A 17,356-nucleotide genomic window follows, 5' to 3' on the forward strand; every position below is an offset into this window, starting at 1 on the left:
TGGGGGAGTGGAATATCGCTTAACAAAAGGATAGTTGGGGTCCTCCACCGACAAACTGGTAACATTTGGATTTGCTTAAAGTAGTTTTTGGTAACTGTTTTGGAGTTCAGGGTAAAACATTGTGTATTAAAAATAATAAGACGCCCATTTTAAGTTAAATAATATTTGTTGGTTTAGACAGTAAGCTATTTGCAGCTGTTATTCTTTTATTGAAATGTGTTTAAAATACATTGCAAGCTATATAGCTACAAAATTATATATAAAAAAAGATTGAATCTGTTGGAGTAATATATTCGCTGATTTCTGAAGTCATTTTATACTGTATAGACCATTAGGAGGGGCTATAGCCCGCATAGCCCCCCCCCCCCCCCCCTCCCTTGCCACTGCCCCTGCTTGTGCATAAGGTTGGGGTTGGGAATTGGCAAGTACATTAAATGTATTCGCAGTTGCGAATATGAACAACCATCAGCTGCACAATGTAATGAGGCCAATGAAAATTTGTCCCGGATCGGGTCTCGAACCCGGATTTGCCCCTTATCGCGAGCCGTACCTTAACACGACTTACGGCCAGACCTAAACTTCCATATATTGTCAACCACGTGTCTACAATCTGTGCTCGTACATCCATTATGCATGCGTGTATGCATGTCCGAAGGAACTTTGCATCTTATTTCTGAGTAACACAGGCACTGCAATACCGTATTTACCCGCCACACCGGGCAAGCGACTTTCAATTAAAAATGTCTTCCCTGTACAGGACTACACATATTAATGTACGAGTGCAGTTGTAGACACATGGTCGACGACTTATAGAAGATTGGGTATGGCCGTGAAGTCGTGCTCGGATAGCCTAATGGTATGGTATGGTTCGCGATAAGACGGAAATCCAGGATTGAGTTCCTTATCGGGACAAATTTTCATTGCCGTATTTCCATTTATACAGCTAATGGTTTTCCATATTCGCAACTGCGAATACATTTAATAAATAACTTCAGTAGCCGCCGCGTTGCCGGTTCCTTCGGAAGTACGCGCATATCCGAAGGAACATTGCATCGTATTTCTGAATAACACAAGCACTGCAATATTGGTTTGTGAAGTATATTGTTCTAAATCAGCAACTAAGTAGTAGTGAGTTATTTATATAGCTACCAACATCCGCTATATTTGTTTGTGTGTAGTAAAAATTTAGCAATGCCAAAACTGTGTACACGATTGCAGAAGCCAAACGGATGAAATCATATGATACAAATCTCAGCGCTTCTATTTTATCTGTTAAGAGGAGATAATCTTCCGATAACAATGTTTTACAGAAACATCCGATCTACAGTACAGACACAAGAACAGTTTCACTCTTAAATATTATTTTCCAATACTTGCGACTAGTAGGCGAAAGAAAACTAATGTTGCACTGCATGTAGGCAACAATCTAAAACTAAGGTTACAAAGAATTGAACTTTCCATGAAAATAATTGGTATAACGTCTCTTCACCACTAGTAAAGATGTAAAGGGAAACGTTTTTGAAGGAAAGCTTCTATCGGACACAACAGCTAAACAATGTGACGAATGAGAGTCTTAAAAAAGCTGCAGCTAAAACAATGCGCAGTTGACCGAAAAGGCACGTGAACACGAAATATACATTAATAGAGGATGAAGTATGCTTTTATCTAAAATCAGCGAAGCAAATAAGTTATTCTCCAACTAAAAAGGTGAGCTTCTCACAACAGACGCTGGTGGGAAGGTGGTAGTAGATGTACATTGCCCATGAAGGAGTAATCCTTGTAAAGGTAATGGGTGTATTAGTGTGAGGATGCGCTTATGTTCACAATTTGTTACAAGAACGCATTAGAAAGAGCATTAATTTCCGTAACGTTACATCGAGACGAAACAAATAAGATGAATAAAGTTTACGAACAGCACAGAACACGAACCGCTTCCTGGAATATTAGAGCAGCTAAACAAAAGCGAAACACCGTCGCCCAGTACATTATAATTTCTTCATCGAATGAGCGCTGAAGATACTAATCTCTGGGACATTTGAGAGGAGAGAGAAGGAGTTAGCGAATAGCAGACCGTCGTCCAGCAACTTCATTTGTCTCCGAAATTTATAATCAGCCAATAGCCGAAAATAAGACATGCAAAGTTAATTATTTTATAAGTACAGGTATTTTTAGTCCATTCAGCTGACCAGTTCATATCACTTTCCTGGTACTGCAGTTAGTATTAGTTTAAAAAAGGTTGGTGCAGTTGTGTGCTTCACATAGACGTTACATGACAAATCACAAAACCCGCCGACTGCACGGTAATTTTCTCAGAACTGTAATGGGTAAAAGGACCAAGAAACTGTACATGACACCTAATACCTGTATTTCTCTGATTTTACAAGATTATGAATTTTGTAGTTTCTCCTACTTTTTCGGAAGTTTTCTCAAAAATACTGGCTGACCACGTGTGTTATGAAAACAAGATACCACGCTCGCGTAAAATGTGTAGCTTATTGAACTATTATAATCAACAGGACCCGCTTAATAATTTGAGTAATTGGAATATCGGTAGAGTTATCTTGTTTTGGTATTGTAGCAATAACAGGCGTAATATATTAGTAGTTCTGGCAGAGACTTCATGTGTCAGTTTATACAAATATCACACTATAATAGTACCGAAGTAGAGCACAACATCATATAACGATTTTGTATGTGGAAAAGCTATGCGTAACCTATGGTCAAATATAAAAGGCGTCCACTGAATCCACACCTTAGATTGTGTAACCTTCTCCAGATGTATATCCTTCTAATAAGTTTACAAAATCCATTTGCATATAGGTCCTTGGAAGAAGCACAAATAAAAATGTCAACAGTATCTCACAGAGAGTATTGTTAAACTTCTTCATTATAAATTGAATTCATTTGAGCACGGAGTTCTTTCATTCGTTAATGCTTTTGAAGGATATACATCGTTTGAAGGCATGCTTTTGAAGGTACATAATTATCTTCGTCTTATCGTTATTCATCGGTTTTACAGGTTTCAACCAGACTTTTGTTCTGTGTGGTATAGTATAAGACATGAAATCAGTATATTCAAATTATACACTGGTACAAAGTATTCTTATATAAAATCAGTAGGGTTTAACAATTTGCTGTTGTCATGAGAGAGCTGGATGGGGAGTCGCAGAGCTATTATCTATAAAAAATATCAAAATTACTAATTATGAATACAAGATAAGAAACAGTTATCGGGAAATAAACGAAGGTGTGTTACGTGTACCAGGTTGAGATAAGGTCACTGAGGAATGTGACTGAACGTATTAATAATTAAAAAAATAGAGAGGTGCAAATGAATACAGGAAAGTAGGCAAATATTGCACAAACGTCAAACAAACCAATGGAATACTAGACACGATTTCAGAAAAATACTTCAGAATATTAAATTCCGAGAAAAACAAAGTAGTAGTTAACAGTATAAGACGAAGACAAATAAAGAAAAAGTAGCTCATCTATTGAGATTTTGGTTAAAACAAAAGCTCCTTATTATAGAAGCTGGATTTCTGCACGGTGTGTTCTCTGTAGTTTCTAAGGTAACAACAAACAAGTTAGTGTGTAGGTTATTGACGGGACATGTGTAAATAAAATGAGTCCTAAAACTGATTACGTCACCGTCAGTTTAGATAAGCTATTATTATTATCAGTTCTCATCGATTTATAAATTAGGTTTGCGGTCGAACGATATTCATTTCCGCTCTGTTGGTAATTTCAGCATAGTTTTTTCCTGCGTATTTGCTTAAAATACGGCTCGCTGTTCAGATCGAGGGCTATTACTGATGAAGCTTCTTAAGAACTTCACCCGCTCGCCTTCAGATAAAAATGAAAATTAACAATGATCTGGTCATAAATGAGAGGACAATTGTCCTAATGGGAGTTCCAAATCGATTAATTGATAAGTTACTTCTTCTAATGTGAATTTAAAAAAATATCATTACGTAAAGAAAAGTCGAACTGGCTTTTGAACCTAAATGTTTCTTGGCCTTTGCTATGCTACTACTGCCGACTCAGACAAGAGATTGTGTACATGTTATCGTCGAGTATGTAAATTAGGGCCTTTCCTAAAGTTACATTGCTGTCTATTCAAAAAAGCCGCATTGAGAACGAGAAGGGTTTCACAAAAACAACTGCCGAAACATAATTATCGATGGAAATCCACTCTCAATCACTACCAGTGTCATCACACTGAGATAAGCGTGTGATAGTAAATTTAACGAAGCATTGTATAAAACGAACATTGTATAAAAGTTTTGTACTGGTATGTGTTAGATTTTTCACAGTTAGATATTCGATTTTTACGTCATTTTTAATTTAAATTAAGCTGCAGTCAATAAAAAACATTTAAGTCAGACATTCTACAGGCAAAAAATATATAAGTTTTACAGCATTTTCATAAAATAATCTGGATTAATAATCGGGAAAATATACTCACGTGCTGAAAACACCTGCGGTTATCAAGATTAGTAAAATAAGCGAAAAGGATTTGAGGTTTATGGTTCATGTCAGCATTCGTTACATGCACTAATTATCAATACAGATTATTTCATGGAAGCAATGTTAAACGTGTAACCTTTTTGCCTGCGAAATTTCTAACTTTAGTGTTCACTACTGAAAAATAAGAGAATCGAACCGTTTGAAATTTGTTGGTACTAACAGATACTGAAAGTTGGGTGAAATGATAAGATAAGAAAGGAGGAAGTTCTTCACATAATTGGCAATGAAAGTAAATATGGAGGACAATGACGACAAGAAGGGACAAGATGATAAGACTTGTGTTATTTCATCAGAGAATAACTTCCATATTATTGGAGGAAGGTATAGAAGATAAAATCTTTATGGGAAGACAGAGATTCGAATATATCCAACAAATAATTGACTACATTGGTTGCAAGTGCAATTCTGAGATGAAGAGGTTGGCACAGGAGAGGAATTTGTGCCGGACCGTATGAAACCAATCAGACCACTGATGGAAAAAAATAAATTACTACAGCTTACCCACTTGAAAATGACCGAAAAGCCGCAATTGTAACTGTGGAAATTATAATAAACAGTACTGTTAATACGAAAATATCATTTAAAAGTTCACGTGGCTATAGTCGCAAAACTAATAGAATTGTGTATTACATTTTGAATGAAAAACCAATGTTGTAGAACATTGCAGTTGTGTGTGTGTCATTCAAAATGTATAAAATATTCTATCAACGACCGACGGAACAGTCAACCAGTGCAATCGTGTATTATACTAAAGCGTAATGTATAGTTCAAGTACATGTAAACTGGAGCGAGATAATTATTGTCTGTGTGGTAAACGGGGTAACTACTTACCGAGTTATTCCTTAGTTATAAAGACTCCTACGTTACATCCTTCAACTTATCCACTGTGTATTTACGTGAGAATTTGTACTTTGATAAATTTATGTAATTCGATATGTTACTTTGTACAACTTATCAATTCTTTATTTTGAACATTGTGTGTAAAAATTTGTTTCGATAAATTTATGTAGCTTTAAATGCGAACACTTTAGGTTCGCCTTTACTACGCCTGTTATGAATATCATTTGGGTCTACAAGTGAGTGTAGCTAGTATTGCCTGTTCGGGATTTTTGGCCGAAGTTTGTTTAATAATTTTTCTGACGTTTCGCAAGCAGGAGTGGCTGACATCATCAAAGAATCATTATCCATCCACGAACATGAATTGAGTGCGAACCTTTGACAATGCCAGCTGCTCGTCTTGGCGATGCGTCAGAAAAGATGTTAAACCAACTTCGGGCGAAGATAGTGACGCAGAAGCCAACAGGCAAAACATCAATAAGTACCACGAAAGCCTCAACTGCTTTGTAAAAAAAATTATTTAAATACAACTATGCGTTTCGGAGGGTGGAACCTCCACTATCAGATGGACTGAGACATGTGACTTATAGGTAGCCTGTGGCACTGTGTGGTAGCAGAATGCAAAAACAAAACAAAACACTATTTGTGTACTATTTTTGGGTAACCAGTTGGGTAGCAATATTTTGGAAAAAAAAGAAAGCAAATGAAAAAGACCTGATGATGGAGTTTAACCTACCGAAACGTGTAACGGAAATTAAAAAAAACAACTGTGGTTGGTTTATAGCGGAGTTTAAATAATTTGTGACTGGTTACGGTAGCTTGTCGTTTCAACTGAAATTTGCGTGTTCATGACTAATCATCATAGGCCTACCTGCAAAACTAAACTGCTAACTTTGGGCAAAGTCCCCGTTACAGCTTGCCTGTCTACCGATTTCCATGATGAGAAAAAATTGATCTTCAATATTTCATACAGTTCCTGACGAATTCAAACTTTAAAATGATATTATGATCCACTCATTAAGAGCTAAAATCTTATGTTACAGGTTTTAAACAATAAGTCGAGTATTAAAGCTACACACTGGGTATACGTCTTGAGGCAGCCAATAGTCTTGCCGCAGTGGTCGGATCACCGAAATTAAGTGCTGTCGGGCTTGGTTAGCACTTGAATGGGTGACCATCCGGTCTGCCAAGCGCTGTTAGCAAGCGGGGTGCACTCAGCCCTTGTGAGGCCAATTGAGGAGCTACCATAGCGGCTACTGTCACGAAAAGTGGCAACGGCTGGGAGAGCGGTATGCTGACCACATGCCCCTCCATATCCGCATTAAATAATGCCTATCGGTTGAGGATGACACGGCGGTCGGTCGGTACCCTTGGGTCTTCCGAGGTCTTTTCGGACAGAGTTTATATCTTGAGGCAATTTTACTCAAAGCGCACAAATTATCCGGAATATACTCATCCAGTATTTGAGAATGAGAGCACTTAGCGTCTTCCAACAAACTTTATCCATAATTTCTAGCCTTTGTGAAATTTTTTCTCGCTGACTTCCCTCACAAAATGATGGAAGGAAAAAATTCTGTAGCTTCCTACACTGACGCTGTTCTTGACTGAATTCAGCAACTTAATATAATACTGATACTATATGCCTACAATACAGATTTAGTACAGTAAGTCAATTATTACAGTTATAAACTTGTCAATATCTTGAGGCAACGTAATTCAAGGCACGCAAATTATCCAGAATATATTCATCCAGTATTTCAGCATGACAACACTTAGCGTCTTCCAACAAACTTTACACATAATTTCGAACCTTTGTGAAATTTTTTCTCGCCGGCACGCCGCAGAAAATAACAAAAGGAGAGAAGTTTTTTGCTTGCTACATTGTCACTGTTCATGCAGTAAAACTGCTTTACCAGACTCGATGTTTAAAATTTGTTATTTCTTAAGTATTAATTCCATTCACAACAAATTTGGCATAGTCCGCTCCTGCCACTGAATGTACTTGTGAAATAACATCGATAGTTCGTGAGATCAGACTTTTATGCAAGGGAGTTCTGTCACTGTACGACGTGTATTTCAGAAGACATGACGTTTTATACAACGGATTTGGGGGAATTTGCTGGTACTTCATAATTTTCAAAAATAAAGCCAATTCTACAGGCTGTTTCAAAACGAATGTCCTGATTTCAATACTCGATAAAAACATACTGCAGACATGCAATAAATTGCAAAATACTAATAAAATCTTTAAGTTTTAGCTATGATATTACAAATGCCTTACGTGTCCACCAGCAGCAGCAACGAACAGCGTCTTGACGATAGCTAAATTTGTCATAAATTACACAACGTATCCACATTTACAGAACTTACGACGGCTGTTATTCTGTTCTTCACTTTCTCTATGTCACTAGGTTATGGGGAGATGAACACACTTTTCTTCACACATCCTCACAAGAAAAAGTCGCATGGGGTCACATCTGGCGACGTTGGAGGCAAAGAGTGCAGGGCAGTGTCTCGGGTTCCCATGCCCACTGTCCAGTGTTGAGCTGTCTTCAAATGCTGCAGAACTGGCTTTTTCCACAACTTCAGGAGGACTCCTATGATTTGATTTCTAACATGATGGAACACCATCGCACTGACATAACAACGTACGGCAGTTTCTCAGTGATGCTCTGCCTGAATAAGGGCACACGGGACCCCAAGACTCTGCACTTCATTCTCGGCCACCATGATTGCCAGACATGACCCCATGCGATTTTTTCATGTGGGGATATGTGAAGGAAAGTGCGCTCATCTTCCCTGTTCGTGTTGCAGCTGGTGGACACAGAGAGCGTTTGTTATAGCATAGCTAAAACTTTAATTTTTTGTGAGTATCTTGCTATTTATCCCATGTTTTTAGTATATTTTGATCAATAAATATGGAGTTTTGAAATGACGTCGTTCTTTTCTGAAACACCCTGTGTCAAGACTGTTTGACAAGTTTTAGAAAAATATCAGTGTGCATACTTCCGACACTGAAATAATGTCTCGTTGTTAGAGCCGTTGTTCCACTGCGGTATATATATTAGGAACACGGGGAAGAAGGCGTTACCTGTGAGGCGCTCCTTGACGACGTGGGAGGCGAAGGCGGCGGCGGCGGCGCTGCGCTGCAGGGCGGCGGCGTCCAGCCAGGGAAAGGGCGGCGCGTGCGCGTGCGGGGGCGGCGGGGGTGGCGGCCTGTGCGCCGGCACGCGGATGACGCCCGCCGCGCCCGCGTACACCAGCGCCGCCGGCACGCGCATCAGCGGCGGAAACAGCGACTGTGGCTGCGGGGGCGGCTGCGACTGCGGAGGCGGCAGCGGCGACTGCGGGGGCGGCAGCGCCAGCGGCAGCGCCGGCTCCGTGCCCAGCAGGCGCGAGATGCTGAACGGCAGCGACGGCGCCGACTGCTGCGGCGGCGGCGACGAGGACGCCGGGGGCGGCGGGGGCGGCAGCGGCACCGCGTGCGCGGGCGGCGGGGGCGGTGACGAGCCGTCGCTGCTGCGGTAGCTGTCGTCGTCGCCGCTGCACCGGCTGTCCGTGTCTACGTTGATCTCGCGATCCTCCTCCACGTCCGACGTGCTCATAGTGTCTGCTCGCTTCTTACGCAGAGGAAACTCAGTGGCACATCCTCACTACTACAAACGTCACAACACACACGAGAACGTATCTCCCCGTCACAATTAACCAACTACAAAATCACTCTTCATAAACGTTTTCGTGCGGATATTCTGCCATGATGTGCGCACGTGACATTCCAGACGATTGTCACTTGACCCGTCCAAATTCAACGTTGTCCTTTGATGAAACGAGACTGTGATAACAAGTACCGTGGTACAGAACTTTCTTTTTACCACTAGTGAACAGACATACTTATGATGATCGTTTGTCCCTCAGTAAAACACTACCAAAACAGCACTCCATTCACTGCGTAGATTCAACCACTCTTTGAGCTAGTGGAGTCTGCCAACGGGTATTACAATCTTCAAGCTATATTCTGCTCCTTGACATGCGTTAAAGATTAATTAACAGCTGTCTGATGCCTCGCTTCCATCAGTATGTCCTTACGAAAGCGTGGACAGCAGAGCGTCAGCTGCTGTTTGCGCCGCCGCGTGGTCGTAGCTCTGGACGCTCTCCTGCCGACGCTGCGCCCCGCCTCAGCCGACAGACGGACGGACAGTGCGCCAATGCACGCGCCGCGCCGCTCAGCTGTGTGTACGCGCGGTGGAGGGGGCGGCAGCGGCGGTGGTGGGGTGGAGCGCCGGTCCGCGCTGGGCGGGCCGGCGCCGCCCCCCACCACGTAGGCGCTTTCTCCGCCAATCACGGTGCGCCACTGCGACCCGCGCCCACGCCCCTGCGCGGCGCCCATTGGCTCCGGGAAAAACCTGCACCGTCAAAGATACACAAATTGAAACACATTTAACTTGGAGGAGAAGTCCGTACTGGGGAAAAGACGACGCCAGCGCCGCTCTGTCGGATTACGTTGGGAATTAATTATGCCCCCCTTTCCCTTTTACGCCCCGGCTGCCCCCACCTCCTCCTCCTCTCCTTTGTTCCTACTCTGCGGCTTTTCTTTGTTTTATTCCTCGCTCTACTTTTTATTTTCTCCGCTCACATTCTCCCACTCCGGGAAGCAGGCAGACAAAAGAAAAAGGAAGGCATGATAGCGGCTCTCGCTTGTTTTAACAACGGCGGAGCCATGTACCCGCGTCTCTTAGAATCTCTTTTGGCAAAGCGGGAGAAGAGGCTTGTAAGCCGCTCGCCAGAAACCGCCACAACGGCGGAAGCTGGGCCGCTAGTTAAAGACGCGCTGTAAAACGAGGATTTAATTAGCAGTTTCCATTAGCCGACGTTACGAAATGATGCTGCCTGCTTTCTTCCCGCCGAGGCTAAAGCGCTGTCGCGAGTAACGAGATAAAACCGTCGTCTTTACTGACGAATTACGCACGTCAGCGCGTAAAAGAGTCAGCTCCTGGAAAAAAAAAAAATTCTGCTCTCATCTCGAGGTTTGCTGCGGCTACAGTTTACAGCCTCTGGTTAACATAACGAGTGTTGCTTGTTACACAGCCCACCGATGCTGCAAATATTTTATAGATTCTACCTTGACTGCCCAAAAGACATGAAGTTGCGATGCATGTTATGTTTACTGTGAGTCGCTTCTCCGCGAATCATCAACTGTAATAACTCGTCAAGACATGGATAGTACGAAGTGTTGGAATCTTTCTGGAGAGACATTGACATTGGTCCACTCCTCTTGCAAAGCTACCCAAAATTTTTCTTGTGTGTTTGGTGTCAGACGCGGTTTCCAGGTTCAGTTCTGCAATTATAGGGGAGATCACAGTTTGTTCATGATTTAGGGTGATTTTAAAATGAATATTGATTGTGATTAAGCTTTCGCTGCTTGAGGGGGCCCTTATGAAAAAAGAGTGATCTTAGGACAATGAAACATCGTGGGACCGTTTGTAAAGACATGTGGAAGAGAAATAACGAATAACTCATGCAAAGGTTGAAATGGGCTCTGAGCCCTATGGGACTTAATTTCTAAGACCATCGGTCCCCTAGAACGTAGAACTACTTAAACCTAACTACCCTAAGGACATCACACACATCCATGCCTGAGGCAGGATTCGAACCTGCGACCGTAACGGTCGCGCGGTTCCAGACTGTAGCGCCTAGAACCGATCGGCCACCCCGGCCGGCTCATTCAATGGAACACATTGTAATTTCCCCATGAGAGGGTAACATTTGTTGATTGAGTCCCATGTTTGCGTTCCAGGCTAATAATGTTTCCAAGTGTGACGACCTTCTGCGTCCACGACAACCTCATACTTTGTGCGTGTACCATTTCACAATTGTTTGCAACTCTTTTCGAACATCGGATCATGGCATGTTCAACTGTCGTGACGCCTTTCGTTCAGTGCTTAAAGGTCACATGTTGCGTCCATCATTCTCAGCCAACCCAACAGCAAATTATTCAGCAGGTTTTGGCGCAACTGGCTATCGGTCTCTCCCAACATGACACCAAGTCCCCTAGCGGAGAAAATCTCCGAGTTGGTAGGCAATCGAACCGGGCCAGCTGCATGGGTGCCAGACGCACTGACCACTCAGCTAAGGGGGCGGACTGCGGATTCTACATCTAAATCTACATCTATACTCTTACAAGACAACTTAAGGTGGGTGGGGAAGGGTACTTTGTGTGCTTCTGTCACATCCCACAATTCCAGTTGCAAATAGATCGCGGGCAGAACGATTGCTGGTAAGCCTCCGTCTGAGCTCCATGGTATTTTCGAGAGATATACGAGGTGGTTCAAAGAAGCAAGTCACACGTCATCCGACTCTAAGACCACTGTCCAACAAGAATAGCGTATTGTCATAAGAGAATACATGTTACGTGTTTCCTGAAGACATTGTTCTGCAGCGATACGCAGAGTGGGAATAAACTGGTGGGTCAACTGGAAACGGAGTCTAGAGTTGAAATACACTGAGGGGTCAAAGAAACTGGTACACCTGCCTAACATCGCGTAGGGCCCCCGCGAACACAAAGAAGTGGCACAACACGACGTGGCATGGACTGTAAGATGTGGTATGATGTTCTCATGGGTCCTTCACAGTCTGAAAGTTCCAACAGTTGGCCCCACCCTTTCCTCCCTGCCACCTTCCAAAAACTGGCATTTGACCATGTCCACAGCCTTGTACACCCAGGCATCCACACGACTAATGTCTGAAGCAGTGCTGGAGGGAACTGACACCATGAATCCTGCAGGGCTGTCCATAAATCCGTAAAAGTACGAGGGGATGGAGGTCTCTTCTGAACAGCACGTTGCGAGACATCCCAAATATACTCAATAATGTTCACGTCTGGGGAGTTTAGTAGCCTGAGAAAGTGTTTAAACTCAGAAGAATGTCCCTGGAGCCACTCTGTAACAATTCTGGCAGTGTGGGGTATCGCATTTTCCTGCTGGAATTGCCCACGTCCATCGAAATGCATGAATGGATGCAGGTGATCATACAGGATGCCTATATATGTGTCACCGGTCAGAGTCGTATCTAGACATACCTAGGCATATCACTCCAACTGCACTCGCCCCATACCAGCTTGAACAGTCCCCTCCTGACATGCAGGATCCCTGAATTCATGAGTTTGTCTCCATACCCGTACTCGTCCATCCGCTTGATACAATTTGAAACGAGAATCGTCCGACCAGGCAGCGTGTTTCCAGTCATCAACAGTCCAATGTCGGGGTTGACGAGCTCAGGCGAGGCGTAAAGCTCTGTATCGTCCAGTCATCAAGGGTACGCTAATAGGCCCATATCGATGATGTTTCATCGAATGGTTCGCATGCTGACACTTCTTGATGGCACCACACTGAAATCTGCAGAAATTTGCGGAAGTGTAGCAATTCTGTCACGTTCAACGTTCACTCGTCGTTGGTCCCATTCTTGCAGGATCTCTTTCCGGCCTCAGCGATGTCGGAGATTTGATGTTTTACCGGCTTCCTGATATTCACAGCACATTCGTGAAATGGTCGTACGCGAAAATCCCCATTTATCGCTACCTCAAAGATACTGTGTCCCATCGCTCGTGCGCCGACTATAACTGCACATTCAAACTCACTTAAATCTTGATAACGTGCCATTGTAGCAGCAGTAACCGTCTAATAACTGCGCCAGACACTTGTTGTCTTATATGGGCGTTGCCGACCACACCGCCGTATTCTGCCTATTTACATATCTTCGTATTTGAACACGCATGCCTATACCGGTTTCTATGGCGCTTCTGTGTATGTAGGGAAGTATGGCTATTGCCGACAAAATGTCTAAATAGCACACAGATTTACCATGAAATTCTGGAGATATATAAACCAAATGCAATGTCCTGTGCTGCCCTATTGAAATCGTGCCAACAATTTAACTAAGATTGCACACATGTGGTCGATGCTGATCAGGATAAAAGACCATCATGGACGACACTACAGCAATCGAGGAAATGAGTCACAGCAGTCCTGATGATGAGGACGTTCACAGAGCGTTTTTCGTATAGCTGCTTGACCAATGACCGGATTTCCATCGTAGAGGAGCTGAGCGATTGGTCGAATGATCCGACTGTGAAACGTCCCCTTAGGAAAACTTATACATGACTGTCCTTAAACTGACACACAATATTTTTAGCGCAACGCAATCTGCCTTTCAAAAATCTCTACAAAAGAATGGCCCTGACTAACATTAACCTATACGTTTCACAAATCACTTACCTCACAAAAATCTTGGTTACTCGAACTACTGCAATACAGCGAGCGCCACTACTGCCATCTAAATAAAAGATTCAAACTACTGAAGGCACTAACTACTGATAGGCATAGTTAGCAAATGAAAGATTTTGATAGAGAACAGACAATGTATTCACCTTAATAGTCATAATATATATAGCAGTTCATGACATCCAGTCTTACAAATTTCAAAACTCCGCCATTTCTCTCCCCACATCCACCACTGCTGGCGGCTCACCTCCAACTGCGCAACGCTATGCGCTGTTCACATCCAGCTGCCCAACACTACAATGGCAGAAAATGGTTCAAATGGCTCTAAGCACTATGGGACTTAACTACTGAGGTCATCAGTCCCCTAGAACTTAGAACTACTTAAACCTAACTAACCTAAGGACATCACACACATCCATGCCCGAGGCAGGATTCGAACCTGCGACCGTAGCGGTCACGCGGTTCCAAACTGACGCGCTTAGAACCGCACGGCCACACCGGCCGGCTGCAATGGCAGACAACAATGCAAACTAGCCACAGACTGCAAACAGCACAGCCAGTGATTTTCATACAGAGCGCAACGTGGCGTTACCAATATAAAAACCTAAACAGCCTACTTACATAGCCCCCATGCTCCCCACAAAAAATTTTACAAATTGTTTTGGGCAGTGGCCAATAATGATTTGATAAAATTTTTCATAATTACAATAACGAAGATATCAAATGCACACACTTATTGATACAATGTTGGTCAAAAGCTAAAATTTTCTCACAGTCCATAAAGACAGTCCTGATCATTCATCACAGTAAAATTGCAGTGTTTTTCTCAAAGTCTGAGCAGTAAAAGAAAATGCACACGGAAGTAGTGGATTTCCATGCAGTATTGAAGAAGTAGTATTGTCCTTCCAACGGAAAGTCAGTGCTGACTCTCGACATCCAGACAGGTAATGGGCCACAACAGAGCAAACCCACAACAGAGTCATTCGAAGTTTTGAAGAATATTGGTAGGTAGGTCATTACAGAGTAGACCGACTGTAGTCCTTGTAGAAATAATGGTACTGGTGAGTCAGCAAAGGTGTAGACCCCCTGTAGTCCTTATAGAAATAATGGTATTGGTGGGTCATCAAATATGCAGACCCACTGTAGTCCTTGTAGAGATGGCCAGCAGCCATCTGTTGTGACTGTGCAGGTGCACAATCACCACTGAAGAGTCTTGCGGATAATATAGTAAGTCCATAACCACCACTTGTGCACTCACAAAGTTTTTGGAATTGTCCTTAGAACCAGCAATGCTGTTATCCAGTCCCTTGCTGAATTATTAACACACGTGCAAACACTAACAGTCCCTACTTCTCACATGTTGTCCATATACTATGACCAACAGAAACGTGTGCAGTGAAATGGAACTTACAAGTTAATAATAAGATGAACTGGTGTCAATTACAATTTTATAACATAAGAATACAATTACAAAGGTACAAAATACATCATTAAAGAACATAACAGTACAAATAACATTTGTAGTACAAGCTTTACAAAAGAATCGAAATAACATATACATCAGTGTTACAGGAATTATGACATGAGTACATACATAAAAGATCAGAATAACTTTTGAAACATCAACTTTACACATGAGCATTAAAACAAAACAGAATAAATAATGTCTAAGCATATTTACAAGGCAAATAACATATTATTAATGCCAATTATATTTGAGGATAACAGTATTCCTCATCATAGTGAATGTAGCTTAGTATTAGAAGAAGAAAAAACTCTATGAAACTACACAGAGACAGGAAGAAAACAAATACACAAGGGTACACAAACACAAAGTGGGATAACACAAAAGGAAAGGACAGGGTTTGTTTTCAGTGTAACATTTGGTACTGCAGTCCAACCCAAAAGTTCATTCCATAGATCGTTCCTCTTATTTCGACATTTGCTCCAGCCAAAAAAAAAAAAAAAAAAAAAAATCCTATCCAAGCATTCTTTCTGTATTCTGTTCACATCCTTTTTCAAAAATAGTTTTTCTCCACTGTACACTACTCTTTTTGGCCAAACCATTTTCTTATAGCTTCTCAATGCATTTCTTCCCATCCATCATAGTTTCTTATATAGTCTACCCCCTCTTAAGCTAACTTAAATCTGCTGAGCTCAGATATATATACCAATGGACGAGGCAATGCAGCATGACATAACAAATTAACACAAACTGCAAGGACAAAAAAATGCAAATTGGCAAAGCAAGCAGCAGTGTTACAACTAATATAAGGCAATGAGCAGCAAACAAGAAAAATAAATCAGTAGTAAAACTGGCTTAACAGAGTAATGTAAAGTGAAATTTAGTAGCACTATGCCTGGCAAACAGCAGCAGCAAATGCAATAACTTATATCTAAACATGACAAAGCTCAAGCAGAAAAAATTTTACAGTAAAAATGGCCATGTTTAATACCTATGTTACATCTTAACACTAGGGTGATGCATCACCTTAAATTACACTACTAAATAAGTTACCCAGTCATTGACAAAAATTATGTATGCAATTCCTGTGAAGGGAAATGTCTTTTTGTGTTCCCTCGTTTTTTTGGAGTACATCCATCATAAAGTTATTTTTTACTGGATATGTAGCCATAAAATATTTATATTAGTACATCTATAAAATTTTATTTTAACCAATGCTGCAGTGCAGCTAGAAACTAGATATTAAACAAAATAGGCAAAGCAAGGCATGAAACGTCATTCACTAGCCATATGGCATTTCATAATGCAGTAAACAATCTTTCAACTAGCAAGACAATAGACATGAAATGTTTCTCATCTTTTCATTTCAGTAAATATCATAAATTAAGAACTCTACAGTGTAATCATGTTTTCAAGTTTGAGGGTGTCGTATTTACGATGCTTTCTACAAAGGAATGTCAATAGCGAGGATAATGGCCTCTTTTTTTTTTCTTCTCCACCTGTGCCTCTGAAAGGCACACACTAATGGCTTTTTTTTCAGGACACTGTCGCGCAGCTGGGTGCCCACGATGCATTACGTGAAGCTGGTCACTTAACTTTCTTACCGAAATATTTACGACAGCAGTTTCCGCTACAGTGACAGTCTCATATAAAGATATTTCACAGGTCAAGAATTTGCATTACAAATCTGTAGAAACAAAATCCTATTGATACAACAGTGTCCAAATAATTTTCGTCGGCATTGTAATACAATCACGCATTTACATACATTTCATAACTCTTAAAGTACGATTCTTGGTTTCCAACAGCCTTTTTCACAATCCCTAACCACTACTCATTATTCCTTACCTTATTCGTCGACACTTCTACAATATTTCATTATAACAGATACGTAGCATAATCAAATAACTCATATAGCATCAGCTTATTGATCATAAACATACCGCAACAGCATAATATACATAGTCATCGTAGTAATATCATAACACCTCAGTCAACTCTCAAAATCGTCATAGCTTCCTCCAATAATTTCAAAACCTAAAAAAAATTCTCTGCTTATGTCAAAAGTGTCATCTGCCTCAAACGTACTTTAAAAATTGTGATCCCATACCAAATATATCATTCAAAGCTCTCATAATATCACAATGGGTCCGAAAATATATGAACAGTTCACAAAGTACAGACAAAATACAGTTTCATAAGTGTGAAGTTATCCAACTGTGTAATTACGTAAAGATTTGTCACTGAT

The 17,356-nt window shown here is 41.6% G+C and overlaps 1 protein-coding gene across 1 annotated transcript in view; it reads right to left on the reverse strand.

The window, feature by feature from the left end:
• LOC126474724 (T-cell leukemia homeobox protein 3-like) overlaps positions 1–8,972 on the reverse strand; it is a 415,220-nt gene extending 406,248 nt beyond the window's left edge. The window contains exons 1-2 of the mRNA XM_050102204.1: positions 8,875–8,972; positions 8,459–8,580 (exon numbers count right to left, since the gene is read on the reverse strand). Of these exons, the coding sequence (XP_049958161.1) occupies positions 8,459–8,580; positions 8,875–8,972 (220 nt within the window). The remainder of the gene's footprint in view (positions 1–8,458; positions 8,581–8,874) is intronic.
• Between the last annotated feature and the right edge of the window lie 8,384 nt (positions 8,973–17,356).

The sequence above is a fragment of the Schistocerca serialis genome, chromosome 4 (genome assembly GCF_023864345.2).
Source record: "Schistocerca serialis cubense isolate TAMUIC-IGC-003099 chromosome 4, iqSchSeri2.2, whole genome shotgun sequence".
NCBI classification, from domain to species: domain Eukaryota; kingdom Metazoa; phylum Arthropoda; class Insecta; order Orthoptera; family Acrididae; genus Schistocerca; species Schistocerca serialis.